The sequence below is a fragment of the Crocodylus siamensis genome, chromosome 15 (assembly GCF_052110815.1).
Source record: "Crocodylus siamensis isolate JL-2025a chromosome 15, ASM5211081v1, whole genome shotgun sequence".
NCBI classification, from domain to species: domain Eukaryota; kingdom Metazoa; phylum Chordata; order Crocodylia; family Crocodylidae; genus Crocodylus; species Crocodylus siamensis.
Genome location: NC_143409.1, coordinates 43,184,450 through 43,203,246, shown reverse-complemented (window position 1 = coordinate 43,203,246; position 18,797 = coordinate 43,184,450). Strand labels below are relative to the sequence as shown.

Genomic DNA, 18,797 nt, shown 5'->3' with positions numbered 1-18,797 from the left:
TGGGATGTGGGAGGGTGGGGAAGAGGAAAGCAAAATCCCTTGTATTTTGTGCTACAGGGAAAAAAGAAGACAAGGGTCTTTGGGCAAATCTGATGTCTTATTAGGCCAACTCAGATAGTTGGAAAAATTCTTTGCAAGCTTTGCAAAGGAGAAAGGAATGAATTTACAAAAGCTGAAAGGGGCATCAAATGGTTTTACACCAACATATGAACAGGTGTGCAATTGCTTCCAAAACGAATTGTTCTGGCACTCTGAGCACTCCCTCACTTGCCTCCAAACAAACTGTGCTGGGTAAGCTGCTCTGCTGAGGCAGTCGGCCAGGCTGACGGAAAGCCTGTGACAGGGCAGTGAACACACCAGGTCCCATTCAGGTGCCAACTGACTGCCCTGCTGATTGTTACGTCAATGTGGTATCATTATTTAATAGTTTGAGAGAGGCCCTTAAAATAGAGGCTGGGAAGCTCTACAGGCCAGATGGGCTGCTCTCACCTACAGGATACTCATGTAGAGAACGGTGTTTTCTATTGCCCAAAGCCTTTAAAATTGTGAACTAACTCCCAAGCCCTGTGTACTTGTTCTGATTTCATCATCTAGAGGCAAACGCCACTGCAAGTTTGCCAGTGTGCCCTAACAAGAAGTGAGGTCCTTTAGGTACAACAGAGCACATGTGGTCTTGCTCCCCCCTATCCCAATAGGGATGAAAGCCTGGAGAGACAAATTCTTGGCTACATTAAGGGGTGTAGGTTGTAGCAGCGTTGGTCAAAGGACACACAGGCAGACAAGTTTCTTTGGGTAAATTCAGTATCTTTTAGAAGAGCATAGACCAGCTGCAGACACTTCCTCAGCCTGATGAATGGCCTTTTTTACCCAAAAGCTTGCAAACAAGAATTTCTCCAACCATTTTACTTGGTCTAATAAAAGACATTGGACATACCCAAAGAACCTTGTCTGGCTGTGTTAAGAATGCTTGAGGCAGTAGGTAAAAAAGTCACCTTATGTTTGCAATACAAATGTTTTTGGTGCTATAACCCATAACTGTTTGTAGCTGGCAAGTTATTTGCTGTTCTGCCGAACAGATCCTGAAATTATTTATGTTTATCAGGAGGAGAGAAAAAGGGGAGGGGGGGAAGGAGGTACCAATTTTGACACATGCCCCTAAGGAGTCTTCACGCTTCCTCTGAGAATTTCATCCTGTTCCTCAGACAGGAATGATCTTAGCGCAAAGATATTCTCAGTGCTGACAAGATGCGCAATGAAAGAAAAGTTGTCAGATGAGCAAAAAGCAAATGCAAGAGTGAGGGAGAACATGGCACCAGCCAGGTATGGAGTCCTGTACATAAGGCCACTGTGTAGCTCATGATGGTCCTGCATTAGATCCCTCCTATGAAGTCTGGGTCTGAGGCACTGCAGAAGAACCAGAGGTCCCAGGATGGTCAAGGGACCCTCATTCTTCAATACCTGTCTAGACAAACCTGCAGGTGGGGAAGGCCTGGACTGCAACCAGGGAAGTCAGTATAGGTGCCAGGTACCAGTCACACAGTAGACGAATATGTAGCCAAATGCCAAGTAACCTTAGGAGCTGGGATCCACTCAGACAAATTGAAAGGTGTTAATGGACGTCTTATCATTTGAGATCCCAAGAAGCCTTCTGCTGAGAAATCTAGCTATGGAGATACGTGTCACTGGTCAGTTTGAAGCTTTAGTGCGATACAGAGTATAGAGATAGAGCTGATCTTTCTTTTATTCTCAAAGTGGCTGCAGGGTTTAGCTGTGTTGAGACACACCCCTGCCACGTCCAGAAGACAGAACTGGGGGCTGTATCCTAGGCACCTGTCAAAGTGAACAGGTGCCAAGGCAGATGCTTCCTGTGTTGTCACCAGAGCTACAGAATCCATAAAATAGGTCCCAGAAAGGTCTTTCTACAGCTTCTGATTTAGCCAGTACTGGGTAAGCAATTTTCTGCAAGAGCAGAGGTGGAGAAATTTGAACTCTCAAGCCTGTAAGAGAAGGCAGGCCCAAAGTCAGAGCAATAAAATGGTCTCCCATTTAGTGTCAAAGAATCTCAGCATAAATCAGCTGGGAGCCTTACTTGTCTCTTCCCTTTAGCACAGGGAGTGAAGGCACAGCAAATCAGACACTGAATTATCTTGCAGGTACCACCCTGATACAGAAGGTACCAGATGTGGACACAGGTTTCTGGGATGATAGCTGGGTGGGAGGCATGTCTTGAAGTTCTTATGGGGCTCTGGATTCAATACCATCTGGGGAGGACTAAAAGCTGTCATGTTAAGGATATACTATCTACACCAAGCTATTCTCTGCTACTCCCCACCACTTAGAAGAAAACTATGCTAAGGAAAGAGCTAACCCAAGGACTTAAAAGGAAAGCTCCATTTGCTCTGCTGTGGCAACAAAAGGAACCATAGTAGTTGAAGAAGATGCATTCCACTACAGAGTGGATTGAGGACATGGTTAAATTCATAAGACTTCCAATGACTGCCTAAAAGGACACAACTTTTCATGGCAATTCCCACTACTCAAATATAGAGAATATGCTTGTGAATTTGCACTTTTGAATTATGTCTTTTCTAGCCATACAAGATGTAGAAATTCTCCTGTAGGGAACTGAGAGATGTAATATACAAGCATACTGAGGGGACTCTTCTTCAGGCAACACTTGAATTGTGGCACTTACAGCACTGATTCTTACTGTATGCAAGAAAATAGGCTAGGAACAGACATTATATTTGTCCCAGAACAGAGAAGTCCCAGGACTGGAAAGGGACTTGTGTATATACCAATCAAGGTTTGGTGAGCAGCTAAACACACTGCCACTTTTATTCCATTAATTCAATAATGCAATCCCAGGACAACTGTTCAGATACACTTTACAATGTCCCACAACAAACTGTTAGCATTTCTTATTCCATGAATCTTTTTAGGGTCTGCACTACGATAATGGAGATAGATGTCTAAATGACTGCACTTGGTCCCTAAAAGAAAATGGTTTCTCTAGGGAGAAACGTGCCTTGTTTGTAACCTTAGCTACAGGCTCAGGTACTACAGGTTTCCCTCACTTTATGCAGGTTCTGTATGTGCAAATTTGCTCTTATGTGATGACCCTTCTTATACCAAAAATTCATTATATGCAAAGTAAATTCATTCTTATGCAATTGGTATGGTGGAAGCCTGCAGTCAGCTGCTTTGTGAGGTGTATTGTGGGAGTGATGCACACAAAGATATAGTCTCCTGCGTGGATCTGTGCTCCTTGCTCGTTGTCTGCGATGTGTTTCTGTAGTTGCCATCCCCACATTCACCACCAAACACCCTGTGCTTGTGTGTACTGTCTGCTGTTGGTGAGTACCCAAATTGTCTTGTAAAAGTGGTAAAAATGGGTCTGGGGGTCAGTACAGTTAAGGTCTTGGAACATATCCCTATTTGTTACATTGTAAAGTGGGCTCCCTTTATGCGAATTCCAGTTATGCGCCGTTTTCCAGGATGTGCACAGCATAGAGTGAGGGAAACCTGTACTGCACTAGCTCTAAACAGAGTTCAGTCTCCTCCTGTCTATACTTCAGAGACCTGGATTTACTTTAAACAAGGTCTAGAACCACCAAAGCAAAAGTAGTTTCAGCTCTCCACGGCAACTCAATCCACAAAGAGAAAGAGACAGAGAGATGCAAATAGACATCTTGTAATGTAACAGAATGTGGCACAATATCATAGTTTCCTTTCCCAGCAGAATTTAAGGTCTACATATCCTGGTTCATATGTTGCAAACCTACTTCAAAGAAGTTGTAAGTAGCTGTGCTTGGAATTATGGGACAGGTATCAAAATACACATACTGCAGTATTTGAATGGGAGTGCCAGGGCATGAATTAATGATCATCTCTATGTGGGGGGAAGGGGTGTGGAAAAAGCACTGCAGTATTTCAGAACTACTTTTCTCAAACTCTTCAACTGTTCCCCTCAGCCTGGAAATGGTGCGACCCTCCACTGTAGAAGTCTTGTGCACTGTGTTCAGCCATCTTGTAGCAGAACCAGAAACAGAACCTCGGAGTCCCGACCTCTCGTCTCTACAATTGCAAGTTGGAAAGCTCCAGTGTGACAGCAGAGTGACTCTCGTTACAGGCTTACTTGTACTCTGTAGTGTTGGTATTCTTTCTAGTGCCAGGAATCTCTTCCCCGTTCTTCATCCAAAAGCTGCTTTGGAGAGGGCTGGGATTTGTGGTGAGGTTGCACTGCAGTATGATGGGGATCGCAGATGGGCGAATGGTCACTTCATCGCTGGCATTGATCCTGGGCTCTGAAACAAAGTATACATTAAACAGTCATAAAATCTCAGCTAACAACTGCTCCACAAACTCTAGTCTACGGTTCAGAGGAGAGTTGGGAAGGGAAAAAAGACTACACAAGGAATACTGCTTCACTATTTTGGGAGACATCAAGAAAGTCACACAAAAAAAACCAAAACAGCTGAGCACTAGTGAAGGCAACAGTTGAAGGACTGGCTCCCCTACATGGAAAAAGTGGTTCAATTATTTTTATATTGTTCATTTACAAGGTAAAGGCAACCTCTAAACATTGCAGAGAAATACATATATTTAAATCTGGCCTTTGTTTTATTTTATGCAATGGAATCTGGGTAGCTGAGGATTATGTAAGTGAAAAAAAAATCAGTTTCTTTTCATCTCTTAAGGAAGTAATTTTTTTCTGGATATTATTCAGTAGCTTTAGTCAGTCAGAGGAATGAAGTGAAAGCTCTATAGATAAAGCCTTCAAAAAAAGTCAATACTCTGTGCTGAGGAATAATATGCATTTCCTGAGATTCCCAGTGAACAATGCCTTGTCTAAAGTAGGGATATTTCCATTATGGTTATCCTTGTAGCTGCACTAATACCCTGGGATAGAAAGGTAACGATACACTATGCCAAGCTTCTCCATTAAGATTTGAAACGTGGCAGCTACACCAGTGGCTCGTCACTGATGGCTAAAACTGGAGCAGTTCTTCAGCTTAAATCAGTTGATAGATGAGACACAACTTTGGGCAGCTGAAAGCTGCCTATAGTTTATATTGCTAATTAATATTAAAAAAGAGAAGTGTGCAGTTTAATTTTGCCTGCTAAATTTTAGGAGGTGAGTTTTGAAGGGGGAAAAGTATCATTTGAAGCCCCATGAGACACACAAGCATTACACAGACTGTTTGCAGAGGTCAATTGTTTTTTGAAACCTTGCATATCTGGCATTTTAACTGGCAGGATCTGAACTTATAAAAGGTATGAGCCCAGACACTGTTAAGGCCTTACAGGAGTAGCAGGATTTCTAAATTGTGAACCTTGTCCTTAAATTAGAATGCTGAGTGTTATTAAAGCAACATCATGCCCAATTGTTGAATACTAGAACAAGAACATTTTAAAAGCAGGGCAGCCAGATTATTAAAAAAAGTCAATTCCCTTCCTCTCCTCTCCCCCTGTAAAAAACAGTTTTGCCATTTGGAAAGATCAGGAGATCTTATCTAAACGTCAAAACGTTCCACAAAAGAGTAAGGCTGAGTATGAGAAATTAGAATTGTAAAGGAAATGGATGAACCTTTTGCAGCAAGGCTTTCAAAACCAGTGCTGGTACTGTACAATGTCGATGTTAACTATTAAGGGATTGCATTAAAAGTGCGGGACCAATTTGTGCATGCTCTGATTGCATTACATTTTCTTAAATTAAATGCAAAAGGATTTTAAAAGAGACCTGTTAATAACTGTTCAATCCATTTGACACTTCCAGAAAGCACCGTGCTCTCCTCTCTCCAAACACAAGGACTTCCTTTTGCATTCAAATTGGTATAAAAGGAAGCAGCTCAAAGGCTGAAAGGTATGTTGGTGAGAGAGCTGGGGGTGGGGGTTGGGGTTGATTGTTTGTTATAGGAAACATTCATATAGCTCCCAGTAACAATGCATAATAATGTTTTAAAAAAGATCAGGGAAGAACAATTAGACCAGCAAGTTCCATATACCTGGCTGAAAATTATCTTAATACATTTGGAACAGTGATTAAGTCCTACTAGGCAGTCTTCTGAAGGCTCACCTGTAAAGCACTTGGAAAGCAAATTATTAAACTGAATGGAAAAATAATTTATAGGCACCATGAAGGTTGTTTTGTTTTCCCCATCATGAACACACTCATTTCTCCAGCGATCCAGTACCTGCCCTCTTGTGCTGCTGTTGTCTAGAAAAGCAGGGTGAGAAATCCCCATTTGATTTCTGTATATATTTTTCCTCCCCATTTCTACTAGGTTGGCTGTGCAACCTCTCTGTTGCAGCTACTTAGAAGCCACAGTACCATCTCTCCAGTCCAAGATATCAAATTGTAGGTACTGAAGCACCCCAGTTCCTTTTGCCATTTCTTTTAGCATATCGCTACTGTCCATGTTCAAGTGCAACTCTGCCCCACCTGTCCTGCAATGAGACTTTTACCAGGGCCCTTAATGCAGCAAAATCATTTTGTTACTGTTCCAGCCAAATCCTGTTTCTCTCTGCACATCTCAATCGCACCTCTACTGAATAAGCACACAAGCTTTTTCATTAAAAAAAGCTAAACAAAATGCTATAAAAGCAACATTATAAAATCTCTTGAAATCAAATAAACCATCAACTTCACTAGAATTCACTGATTGTACTTCTTTGTTTTATATCTTGTCATTCAACATGAAATGAAATCTCATCAGTGTTTATTTTAGTCAAGGAACTAAACAGTATTTTCCGTTTGAGAAAGGAAACTGGTAGGGTGGGCTTATTGGCTACTGCAAGAGACCTGAACATTTTTAAAGCAGAGCAGTTAGTACAGCACAGTCTAATGCTGTCCACAGGCTGCTGGACTGAAAGTGCACAACCTACCCGGGTGGCTAAAGGACAGTGCAGCCTGCAGTGACCCTGAAATGGAAAACATACATGCTGTTGTCAGAAAACATTAAAGCCATCATATTGTCATGGAAAACTATTTTAAAAACTAGTTCTCTGAAACAGAAAAGTTAGTATCCTAAAAATTCAGAAAGAAAATAGGCAATGGCTTTCCTTCACATTTTTAAAAATTCTATTGCTAATGGACCGTCCTAGGTCCGCTTTGTCAGACTGTACGCTGATGAACCACAATACTGAGCAAACAAGCTATCTGGGGTGTTAATGGCCATGTCTGACAATTTAGATCTATTCTTACCCAATTATGTACTACTCAGTAATGTGTGCAGTATTTATAGCTGGTCTCCCAAGTTTGTGGACCCAAATCAAGTAATAGCAAGGAAATGAACACTTTTGGCCCCAGCTTACTGGGCAATTTCATAACTATACTGGAATGAGATGTGCATATTTTTGAAGCAAGTATGCATTAAAGATTGAGTGCAACCAAACTCCTTCATGCTAATCACACTTAGTGAGCAGCCATACGTCAGAGATGCTAATATTACATTATTTTGCAAAAATGCGGAACAGCAAGAGGGCACTGCTAGCCTGTTTAAAGATGCTGGAGACAGTGCCTTGTCTAAAGGGGTACTCTGGGACAAGGATCTCAAAAAGATAGCTGTCCCATTTCCCAAGTAACATACTGAAGATTTTGATAAGGAGATTCCTTTCCATATGTCCTGATTAAACTACTGATCCTAAGTGAGCTGACGTTGAGCTAGAATCTATCATTTTACTGTAAAAGAGCAGGAAAACATAATGTTTGGTTGGAACCAAGACTAGTTCTACAATTTAAAACCAGTACTCGGTGCTTCTCCCTCCCCACACCCCTACATTATGCTTTGAAATTAAACACTGAACCTGCGTTAGCCACAATTAAAGCAGGCTGTGATCTTTTGTTTTCTTTGTCATCCCAACATGTTGGTAATCAAATGAGGTCAGCAATCATGACCCTCATCAGCAGGATACTTCTACACCATTTGAATCCAAAGCTTTCATTTCATAAACAGCGCAGTTTATATGGTATAAGCAACAGCACTCCATGAAGTTACATGGCAGCTTCTACTCAGCAAATTTCTTGACAGCGTAAGTGTTCTGGGCTGGTTTCAGACCTTGGACTTCTACCTTCCAGTTACTGCTTGTGCTTCCATAAACAGCTTTCCTCATTTCCAGTGTACCATTACCTGCAGGTTAAAGGTTTGAGAGTCCTGTTTCTCACAAACCACAGATCAACTTCCTTTAGTGCACAGTAGAGTTGGTTAAAATGTATGTTGTGCTCCGAGAAAACAAACACTGAACTTACCAAGGTGAAACAAAAATACAAGGCACTTGGCAACAAATTCATGTTATACATTCAAGAATTAGGTAACACTGGATGCAGGTGTGAGAACAGGCCACCTCCATCTCCCAAAATAGGAAAGTTTCAGTTATATGTTTGAGGGCTATAGGAAGCATTTCCTAATGGAGCAGGAAGACGTTTTCATAAGGATTCACCTCAAATGCATGCTTTTTTTTTTTTTTTTTTTTTTGCAGTTGAAGAGACCAATATGCCACTCAAAAGAGTGGGTGGGCAAGAAGTAAAAGGAAACAAAATAGACTGTCATGGGCAGCAGAAGCTGGAGTCATATTAGAAACGAAACAGGCTTCCAGAGAAGTTAAACTTGCTGCAAGACAATTTAGTTTAGCTTTGTCTTGAGAGAATATTGTTCCCTGAAACCAAGAGACTCTTATTACTGTAACTGATTGGAGTTAACTTAAGGTGAAAGTCCTTTGCGACCTCGAAGGTCTAGGGAGGGGTCAAGTACTAGGACTGGGAGCTGAACGACCCAATGTTTTTTTGTTTTTAAATAAATCCATGACATTGGGTTCTCTCTCTGTTATTTTTCCACATATATCCATGTTCTTTCCATTTTCCAGTGCAAGGTTCTCTGATCCAACAGTACCGACTGCAGCAGGTCATCCATTTTCTCTTCCTGCACACCCATCATCTTGTAGCACCTTTCTGTAATGCTGAGGCACTTCAAAATTATCTTTCCTGAGCATACTAAATTAACACTAAATTACCAGATGTTTATGAGCATGGAGTACTTTAGATACAACCACATATATTCAATGGATGTCACTGAGACTTTATATCAGGCTAGTGAATGTGAAGCTGAAGTATAACTAGACAATGTTTCTGTGGTATGTTGGTTTATTTGTACAAATACCCAGAACAATCTTGAAAACATGTATTCTCTGCTACTCAGTCTCCAGACACTAAAACATTTACATCAATACAACACGCTCTCCTTTACTTTCCGCTCTTCATTTTCATTTTCCAGCTTAATTGTCTCTGCAAGTACTCCATTGTGAATATGATGCAAACTGTACACTGACCATTAAGTCTCAGAGATCAAGCAGTATTCTCTCTATGCAAATAAAGAGCGTTTGTGTACATGTTCAGAAAATAAGACCCAAACTTGGCTGGAAGCTCAAAGCCAAGCCAGCAGAATGTATACAGCGCACTGACTCAGAGGGGAATGAACGGCTATAAACAATTGCACCCTCTGCCCTTAAGAATTTAAAAAGGGAGATTATATTTTCAGTGGGGAATCATTTGACTAAAGCTCCTGAACATCAGCTTGATAACATGCCCTTACTCTGTGTCATTTTCTTTCACACCACAGAAGAGCTGCATCAGTAAGGTGCTGCTGCATCAGAGAATCCATTAGGCCACATGCTGCTGTTTAGAAAATAAAAGCTTCATGTCTTTATGGAAAAATCCAGCCTTTAAAGTTCACATGTAACAACAACCACAAAACTAAAAGGGATGGCTTTGTACAGAAGTTTATGTACTCAAAACGATACAAGCAAGAAAAGCATTCAGAGAAATCCCAAGAAAGTGGAAGGAAGAAAAAAAAAAAAAGGTTAGATCAGGGTCGTACAAACCAAAACAGAAAGGCACTCATGAAGAAGCCAGCAATAGGATGGCTGGAAGCCTATTACAAAAGTAAAGGGGAAGGGGAGAAACAAAAATCCAACACTGGGCTTGTTCCACATAGCAGATCTAGTACAGTTCCACAGATTTTTTCCCAAGTCCTTTGATCCTAGGGAGGAGAGAGGCACAGAACAAAGATGGCAGACACTTAAGCACTACAACTGGAAGAACAGTCTTGGGTTCAGAAAACAAGACAACAGGTAGTTATATCAAGGGTCATGGGAGGGGGAGGGAGGAGAAGGGTCACTGGACTGCCTCTAGTTACTACAGTACTACTACTGTAGGGTGCTGAACTCACTCTGAAGGACGCTTATGGTAGCCTGGGCTCGAATCCACGTTATGGAGGGATTTTGCCTCAAGTCATTCCTCCTGGGATCGTTGCTGGCCCTGCACTCGTAAGTCCCAGAGTCTTCCAAGGTAAGGCGGGTTATTCTCAGCACACTCACCCCATTCGCCCCGTAGGCAGTGTTAATGGTGACACGGCGCTTCCGAGCGCCATCCCACAGCTGTTTGAAAGATTCAGCCCGGTTGACTTCAGCATACCACCACTGGATCTCTGGAGTGGGGTTCCCAACCACGTCACAGTACAGCTCAAAGGCGTCCCCCGTGAGTTTAGTTTCTGACATGGGCGACTTGACAAACCCAGCTAGAGGGAGGGGCAGCAGAAATGCAGTGACAGACCAGCAGAAGATAACAGATCTTATAAAGAACAAAGCAAATGAGTTGCAGAAAACAGACAAAGGATTAGATAAGACATTAGTATCTACAGTAACAGCCGTTAACATGATTTTTATAGAAAGAACAGAACACACAGCGCTTGCAACGGAAGATTTGTTAGTTTTAATTCTGGTAGCACAGCATGCCCTTTCAAGGAAGGGTTCTTGGGAGACGGGCCATCAAGATAAGCATTTTATGGCGGGATCTCTGGAGTGGCAAAGTGGATTATGGGAGGCTGGAAAAGGCAAGCTTAATGCTGCAAACACACACCAACCCTTCAGAACTGGAAAGCAATGAAATGACAACTAAGAGCTATGAGAAAAAGAGACTGCAAATTATATTTTTAACCTGCTTGAACTATTTAAATTTATCTTGTGTTAAACCATCTAAAAAACTTCTGTCCATTTTCAGCCTTTTCACATTGAACGGTTTTCCAATTTAAAATCAAGCACAGAAGAAACATCAAAACTTCTGCCCTATGCAGCACTCTACCATAAACTCTACTTTGACCTTTTCTTCCATCTGTTCTGAACTTAGGAGGCAGGGAATTCCCCAGGATACAAATTACCTACTTTCCTGCAGTAGTTCATTCACTGCAGCTGAAGGAGTAGACTCTCACAACCAGTCTAATGTATGCAAGAGTAAAATCCCCATCATACAGAACAAAACTGCATGCGAGAAAACAACAGCATCCAGTAATTAACTATACTAAAAAGATATGTAATGCATCTTTTTTTTTTTTTTTTTTTTTAAAGAAAAGGTTAAAAAGCATACATGATTACAATCGAGTACGAGGTTCATGGAATCCCTCTGTGATCAACTTCTCCATTTACCAGCTTTCCTACATCAGTGCACTTGATTTTGTTTTAAATTGTCCTTCAAATCATACTTTGCAAGTGACCCACCAAAAATAATGCTGCTTTAAAAGCCAGACTTTTGTGTACTGAAAGATTTAGATGCAGCTGACCAACTAGATTATGCAGCAAAACCCATCATACTGCCATGCTAAATTCTCTTCAGGCATCAGGGATCAACGGCAGCAGAGCATGTAGGACTTAGTGTCACCATCTGGCCTCCACTACTGAGAAAAAGGAAATCGAATACACTATTCCCCACTTCCCCCAACAAAAAGAGCTGTTTTCAGAAGTGATGAAGATGAGAAAACAATGGATTTTGGTTGTAAAGTGGAAGGGAAAGCCAGGAGCAAGACACTCACTCTGTAAAGCTTTCATTGCATACTGACGAGACAGACGAGGTTCTTTGGGCAAATATGATATCTTGTATTAGACCAACTCAATTAGCTGGGGAAAAAATTCTTTGCAAACTTTCAGGCACAAAGACCCTTTGTCAGGCTGACGAAGTATCTGCAGTTGGTGTGTGCTCTTCCTGGATGAAATTAATAGACTGATGAAGGGTGTTTGTGCCCGAAAGCTTGCAAAGAAGGTTTCTTTGCAATTATGTGAGCTGGCTTAATTAAAAAACATCAGATTTACCCAAAGAACCTTGTCTGCCTATGTCCTTAGACCATCATGGGTACAACCTATACCCTACTGACAAAGCAACCATTTTTCACTCCTGTATCAGGCAGTTTGGCCCACACCCCCTTATTTTAGCAGCTCCAAGGCTGTCCTTTTTCTGCTACTCAACAGGTTACTGATACTAGTGTAAATAAAATTCAAATGAGTTAACTGCACATACTAGAAAGCCAATACTACATCATAAATGTCACTTAAGATTAGCAAAGCATTTCTGTTCTTGCTAGAAAGCACAGGGCAAAGTCAGTTCAGGTCAAGTTTCCTGTTGCTATCCCAATGCTGATCCATCCATAGCAATCACTGGAAGCTGAAGTATGCTATGAGCAATGGCTGCAGACTATGATTACAGGTTTCCCTCGCCAACCACGGTTTTGAGTATCCACTTGTAATATTCTATCTACCATTCTGGCTACCACAATATACAGTTTGAGTAATCACAGTTTTCCACGGCCATGCAATAGCCTACCACCTGTCATTTTCCCCATACGTCTTTTGTCTTGCCAACCGCAGTTTTACCAAAAACAGGAACTTTCAGGAACCTAACCCCAGTGGTTGGCAAGGGAAACCTGTATCAGGCAAACAACTGTTCCTTACAAAATTAAAATTAATATTAAAACTAGTTTTACTTCTGACGCAAAGATTAGCCTCATCAACCATTTCATTCTTTCCACAAGAGAGACAGAAGGTCAAGAGTAACCCTCTGCTGATGGAAGGACACAAAAAAAAATAATTTATCCTCTATTCCATAAAATACCTCCAATTAGTAGTACCTGAAGAGCCTATTTAGACTGCTGCTCCTGCAGTGCTTCCCAGCAATGTAACTAATACATGGATCATACTGGTTTCATACTACTGCTGTTGCCAACAACAGAAGTAACGTTATGAACATGATTTGTCATACTGTCCCATGGACAAATTTTAAGAATGCTGTGCCGGGTGGGGAAGAACCTAGAGAGAGATTCCCCTCCTGTACAAATCCATGTATAAGACCCAAACCTATTTGAACCTAGTTTTTTCAATCTGAAAGCCTAAGCAGTAAGTCATGAGCAAATCTAGCTTCTTTCTACGTCCATCTTAGGGTCTACTTTTATAAGGAGGTGAAATCCAAACTATTCCACAGCTCTGTAATACAGACATGCTATTGTATTTGCAGTCAAATAAATGGAGGATGACACCTGTCTAGAGAAACAGTGCAGAAGACAGTCTCATTCTAAAAGATCAAAATCCTGTTGCTATGAGCCATATTGAAATGCTGACAGTCAAGAAGGCAACCTCAAAAAACACAACACAAAGCAATGCCAGCCAGGATCCTGAACAGCTACTGCAGCAACCTAAAATAATGCTCTATACTTACGGTCACTCTCTCAAATCTGCCTTGCTTAGCTGACAGAACCAACCACGAGGCTAGAGACATCATGCTCAGTCTATAAGCGAGGAAGAATTTGGGATGCAAAAAGACTGGCAGCAACTCAAGAAACTTAGAATCAGAGACAATAAAGTTCTTTTCGTACCATACTGGATAACTGGGGTTTAAAAAGCTACTTGCACCTCAGGGTAAAACCCTGGAACAACTGCTAAGAAGGTGGAGATTTGTTTAAACATTCTGGCAAAGCTAATTAATTCATTTTCACAGCAAATGACTAACTGTGTGTCAGATGCTTGCCATACAAAGCACTGAATTATGAGCACTGTATTTATTAGTTATAGCAACTGCACAATACATCAAACAGCATTAGTCAGTTGGGAACAATACTTCCAGGTACTCTGCAGCTGCCAGAGAGCCCTTTTTGCTAAAGACTTCCAGAGAGAAGCTAAAAGCAGAGCTGAAATCAGCCAGAACCAAATAGAGTATACGAAAAAGGAACAAACATTAAAATTGGATGCTTTCCATAATGCAACAAATCTCTGGAAACAGATCTGAAGAACCCCTGCTGTTTGGTAGTTCTGCCAGCGTTCACCATATTGCACAAAATCAAGTCAATAGCAACAGACACTGTACAGATATCACTGCTTATAAAAGAGCCCAAGAGTTCTTATTTGATTTGCCCTTACTCGCCAAGTCCAGGCAACGCAGCCGTGCGGTATGTGGCACCACAGACACACCCGTGGTGCCACATACTGCAGTTCTTGTTCTCCTCAGTGGAAGGGAACAGGGTTGAGGGTTTTTTTGACCCCTGGATATCCATGAACAAAAATAAAAACCCATGGAGAAAAAAAAACAAAACAAAACAAAAAAAAACAGGGCAGTGCACGCGGCAACAGTGTGCGCTGCCCAAATTCAGAGCCTGACTAGTTGGAGCTGCACTCCACTGCCAGCCAGGCTCCGCACAGCAGGACTACCATTGTTGCAGCCCTGGGAGGCTGCTGGGGCCAGCACAGGACCCCAGGAAAGGCTGCTGGGAAGGCCCCCAGAGCCCTAGGTAAGGCTGGCTGCTGGGAACATTTATTGTGCAACCTGCCACGCACCTGAGCACACATAGCACAAGTGTTCCCCAGGCACAAGGTGCACTGCCACTAGTTGTCCCCAGGGAACCAAATGTCCACACATGTCTGGATGTGATCATTGTGTGCATCTCTAAGTTTAGTACTACAGCAATCTGGAAAAGAATAGGTATTCAGGAAGTAGAGGTGCTAAAGAACAGTGATATGCTTTAAAAATTGCAAAAGAACGACTGCGTTTTAGGCCCTGTCTAAACTTAACAGATTCTGCTGGCAGGAGCTGTGCCAGGGAAACCTGCTGGCACGTGTACACATTCATAAGCTTCTAGTAGATCTGCATGTCTCCATTACAATAACTATCCCAGCAGAGTGGAAAGTGCACCCTGGAAACGCACAAGTTCTGAAGCAACTGCTAAAGCAGAAACTTGGGACTGTCCACAGGTATCTTCCAGAGACTGTTTGAAAGCACCAAAAGCCTTCTTTTGAATGAAAGAACAAGTGCAAGTGGTGGCAGAAAGGGAGGTCCTGCTGCCACATGGGAGCTTTACACTCACGGTTTGCCACTACAAATACACTCCACTAAAAGAGTACTTTAGCGTTGACTAGACATGGATATGTGAACAGGCAGGAGTATGAAATGTACATAGGCCAAACTGCAGAAGTACTGATTTTAACAACATCTCTTTTATACCTCAACTTTAAAAAAGCCTTCGATCTGGTATCCCACGATCACCTCTTGGCTAAACTGGCTAACTGTGGCCTTGACGTCACTATGATCCACTGGCTGGGGAACTGGCTCCACGGTAGGACCCAGAGGGTGGTGGTTGATGGGAGGCAATCATCTTGGTGCGCTGTGACCAGTGGGGTCCCACAAGGCTGTCCTAGGGCCTATACTATTTAACATCTTCATCAATGATGTGGACACTGGTGTCAGAAGCGGACTGGCCAAGTTCGCTGACAACACCAAACTCTGGGGTAAAGCATCCACACCTGAGGGCAGGAGGGTGATCCAGGCAGATCTGGACAGACTCATGAAATGGGCGGACAAGAACCTGATGGTGTTCAACACCAAAAAATGCAAGGTTCTCCATCTTGGGAGGAAAAATCTACACCATGCTTATAGGCTCAGTAGTGCTACACTGGTTAGCACTACCGGTGAAAGGGACTTGGGGGTCATGGTTGACCACAAGATAAACATGAGCCTTCAGCGTGATGCTGCAGCTAGTAAAGTGAGCAAAATGCTGGCTTGCTTCCATAGATACTTCTCAAGCAGATCCCAGGATGTCATTCTCCCCTTGTACTCGGCCTTGGTGAGGCCGCAGCTGGAGTACTGCATCCAGTTTTGGGCTCTGCAATTCAAAAAAGATGTGGAGAAGCTTGAGAGGGTGCAGAGGAGAGCCATGCGCATGATCAGAGGTCAGGAAAACAGACCTTATGATGAGAGGCTGAGAGCAATGGGGCTATTCAAGCCTAAAAAATGCGCAGGCTCAGGGGTGATCTGATGGCCACCTATAACTTTATTGGGGTGCTCATCAGGATCTGGGGAATGACTGTTCACCAGAGCCCCCCAAGGGACGACAAGATCGAAGAGTCACAAACTCCACTTTGACCGGTTCAGGCTGGACATAAAAAAGAATTCTTCACTGTCCGGGCCCCCAAGGTCTGGAACAGACTGCCACCTGAGGTGGTTCAAGCACCCACTCTGAATGCCTTCAAGACACATTTGGATGCTTATGTTGCTGGGATCCTATGGTTCCTGCTGACTTCTGCCCCTGGGGCAGGGGGCTGGACTCGATGATCCTCCGGGGTCCCTTCCAGCCCAGATGTCTATGAAATCTATGAAAATCCTTAAGTCTTAACAATTGCCTTATTTCAGCGTTATAGCTATTTACAACTTTTCAAAGTTAAATGTACTTTTGTTGAAGGTAGAGTAGATTTGTACCTTACAGGCTAACCAGGTAGGCCAAATGCATGGATGTGCTGTGGGTGGTGCTGCAGACCCATCTGTGACTCCATAAACCACACATGAAAGCATCCCCCACATGCAGCACAGGGGGTTTTTTGATGCTGGGAGATCCTGGGGCCAAACCCCCCACCCTGCCAAAAAAAGCAAGGAGGTGTATGTGGCGGCTGCACATGCTGCCCAAAACCAGAGCCTAGCTGGTTGGAGCTACACTCTGGCGGGCAGCCAGGCTCCCAGCTACAGGAACACCACGGCTGCAGCTCCAAGGCCCCCAGAATCCCAGGTAAGGTTGCTGGGGCCAGCAGTTGCTAGCCCCAGTCTCTCCTACCCTACTGGGGCGCCCTGGGGATGAGTAGCAGCAGCACAAGATGTAATGCAGCTACTTGTCCCCAGGGAAACAAATGTCTGCAGTCATCTGGATGTGGCCATAGATGATACAGTCACAAGTTTTCATAAGCCCAAGCTCACTTCATCAGATGCTTTAAAAGCACATGCATAGAGCAGTGTATAAAATGGACAGAGCAGGGAGAGCTGGAAGAGGCAAACAAGCCAGCAGTAAGCCCACAGGAACAAAAATAAATCACAAAAACTAATCCAGGTAATGAAATAAGAATCCATAGCCCCCATTTAAACCACTTCTGTTACCACAGTGACTTTAAAGGATCCCCCCCCCAACAGAAGTCTGAAAGCTCCTCCAAACCTCTCCTAGCATCAGCATGAAGTCCAAAAAGCAAAGAACAAATTGGACAAACATTCAGTGCACATCCTGTGGTACAAAAGGAGACAGCAGAGTGGAAGGCATATGTTAGAACAAAGATCTTCAGCTCACCTGGTAAAAGAGTCTATGGTCTTACTGAAAGTTACAAAATAACTTCACGGGCTAGATATGGGTTCAGATATTAATAGGGATAACTGCTACAGAGCCATCTCTCAAGGCTCCTCTGGCCATGACTTAAGAGCATTACATGGTAGTTGTGTTTAATTACAGTCATCATTAAGCTACTCAATGATCTGTAAAGTATTAGTGAGTGAAATGCACCATGAATAAAGTAAACATTGTTCTTTTATGAGACAACACTTTGAAAATAGAGGATTTAGCTCGGCAAGGTTCTTTGGGTAGATGTGATATCTTTTATTAGACCAAATGATAGTAGGTGGAAAAAAGTTTTTAGCAAGCTTTCCAGCGCAGTCACCCTTCATCAGGCACAGGGAGTCTCCACTGGTATGAGGATTTAGCTCAAAAATCTCAATATAGTTAGATGATATACTAGATGACTACTACAGGATAATCCAGAAAGACTAGCCATTTCAGGCAAATATTTACTTGATGTCACTGACAAATTTCAGGGTTTTTGTGTTAGTTTTTTTTTGTGGGGGGGGGGGGGGGGGGGCGGCAGGTACCAATTTATCTTCTTCCACAGCATTATTCTTTAGATGGATCCACAGGTTTGCGCAATTAGGCAAAGTTATAACAATCAATAAGCCAAGGTTCCCTTTAAACTAATAACTAATCTAATCTATAGTGCTCAGAGGACTATAACTAGAGGACTAATAGCAGGGTCCAGAGCCACTCAAAACAGATAAGCTTTACACACACAATTCTGCCACAGAAGTGTGAAATTTGACCTGCACTAACCCTTATTATACCTCTCCGGTACCTGCAAGTTGTGTATTGTGAAGTTACTTAACTGCAGTGCAGAGCTTCAGTAAGATCTAAAACGAAGAACTCACTTCACTTGAAAGCTTAAGATTTAAGGACAACAAGGATAACTAACTAAAAGAATATTCAACAGCAAGTACTCCGCTGCCTATGTAGTAGAGAGAGCTACACTTGATCATATCTTACAAGAGGCCAAGAAGCATTTTTATTTAATTAAACCAACAGCATCAGAAAATTAGGAAATCTCCCAATACTAACAAGCAGAGAACTCAGGACATTGCTTCAGTGCAATGCATTTACTGACTAATTGTAAGAGCAAGGCATGAACAGCCCCAGATGGACCAAGATAGCTAAGGTTTGACCTGTCCACTACTTCAAATATGCAAAGTCCAAAACAAGCTGCAGGGAACAACTCATTTGTCACGGATCAGAGTGGCGCAAAGTTAATCCCATGCCAAACCTGGCACATTAGTTACTCTGGACTCTGTGGCAGATCATATTAGGAAATCGGTGGAGGTCAAATTGCAGTGAAAAGGAGTCAGTAGCGAGATGGTA

At 42.5% G+C, this 18,797-nt stretch overlaps 1 protein-coding gene across 1 annotated transcript in view; it reads right to left on the bottom strand.

Moving 5' to 3' along the window:
• The window catches only part of NPTN (neuroplastin), a 94,308-nt gene that overhangs the window by 32,646 nt on the left and 42,865 nt on the right, over positions 1 to 18,797 (bottom strand). The window contains exon 2 of the mRNA XM_090028760.1: positions 4,139 to 4,307. Coding sequence (XP_089884886.1) covers positions 4,139 to 4,307 — 169 coding nt within the window. The remainder of the gene's footprint in view (positions 1 to 4,138; positions 4,308 to 18,797) is intronic.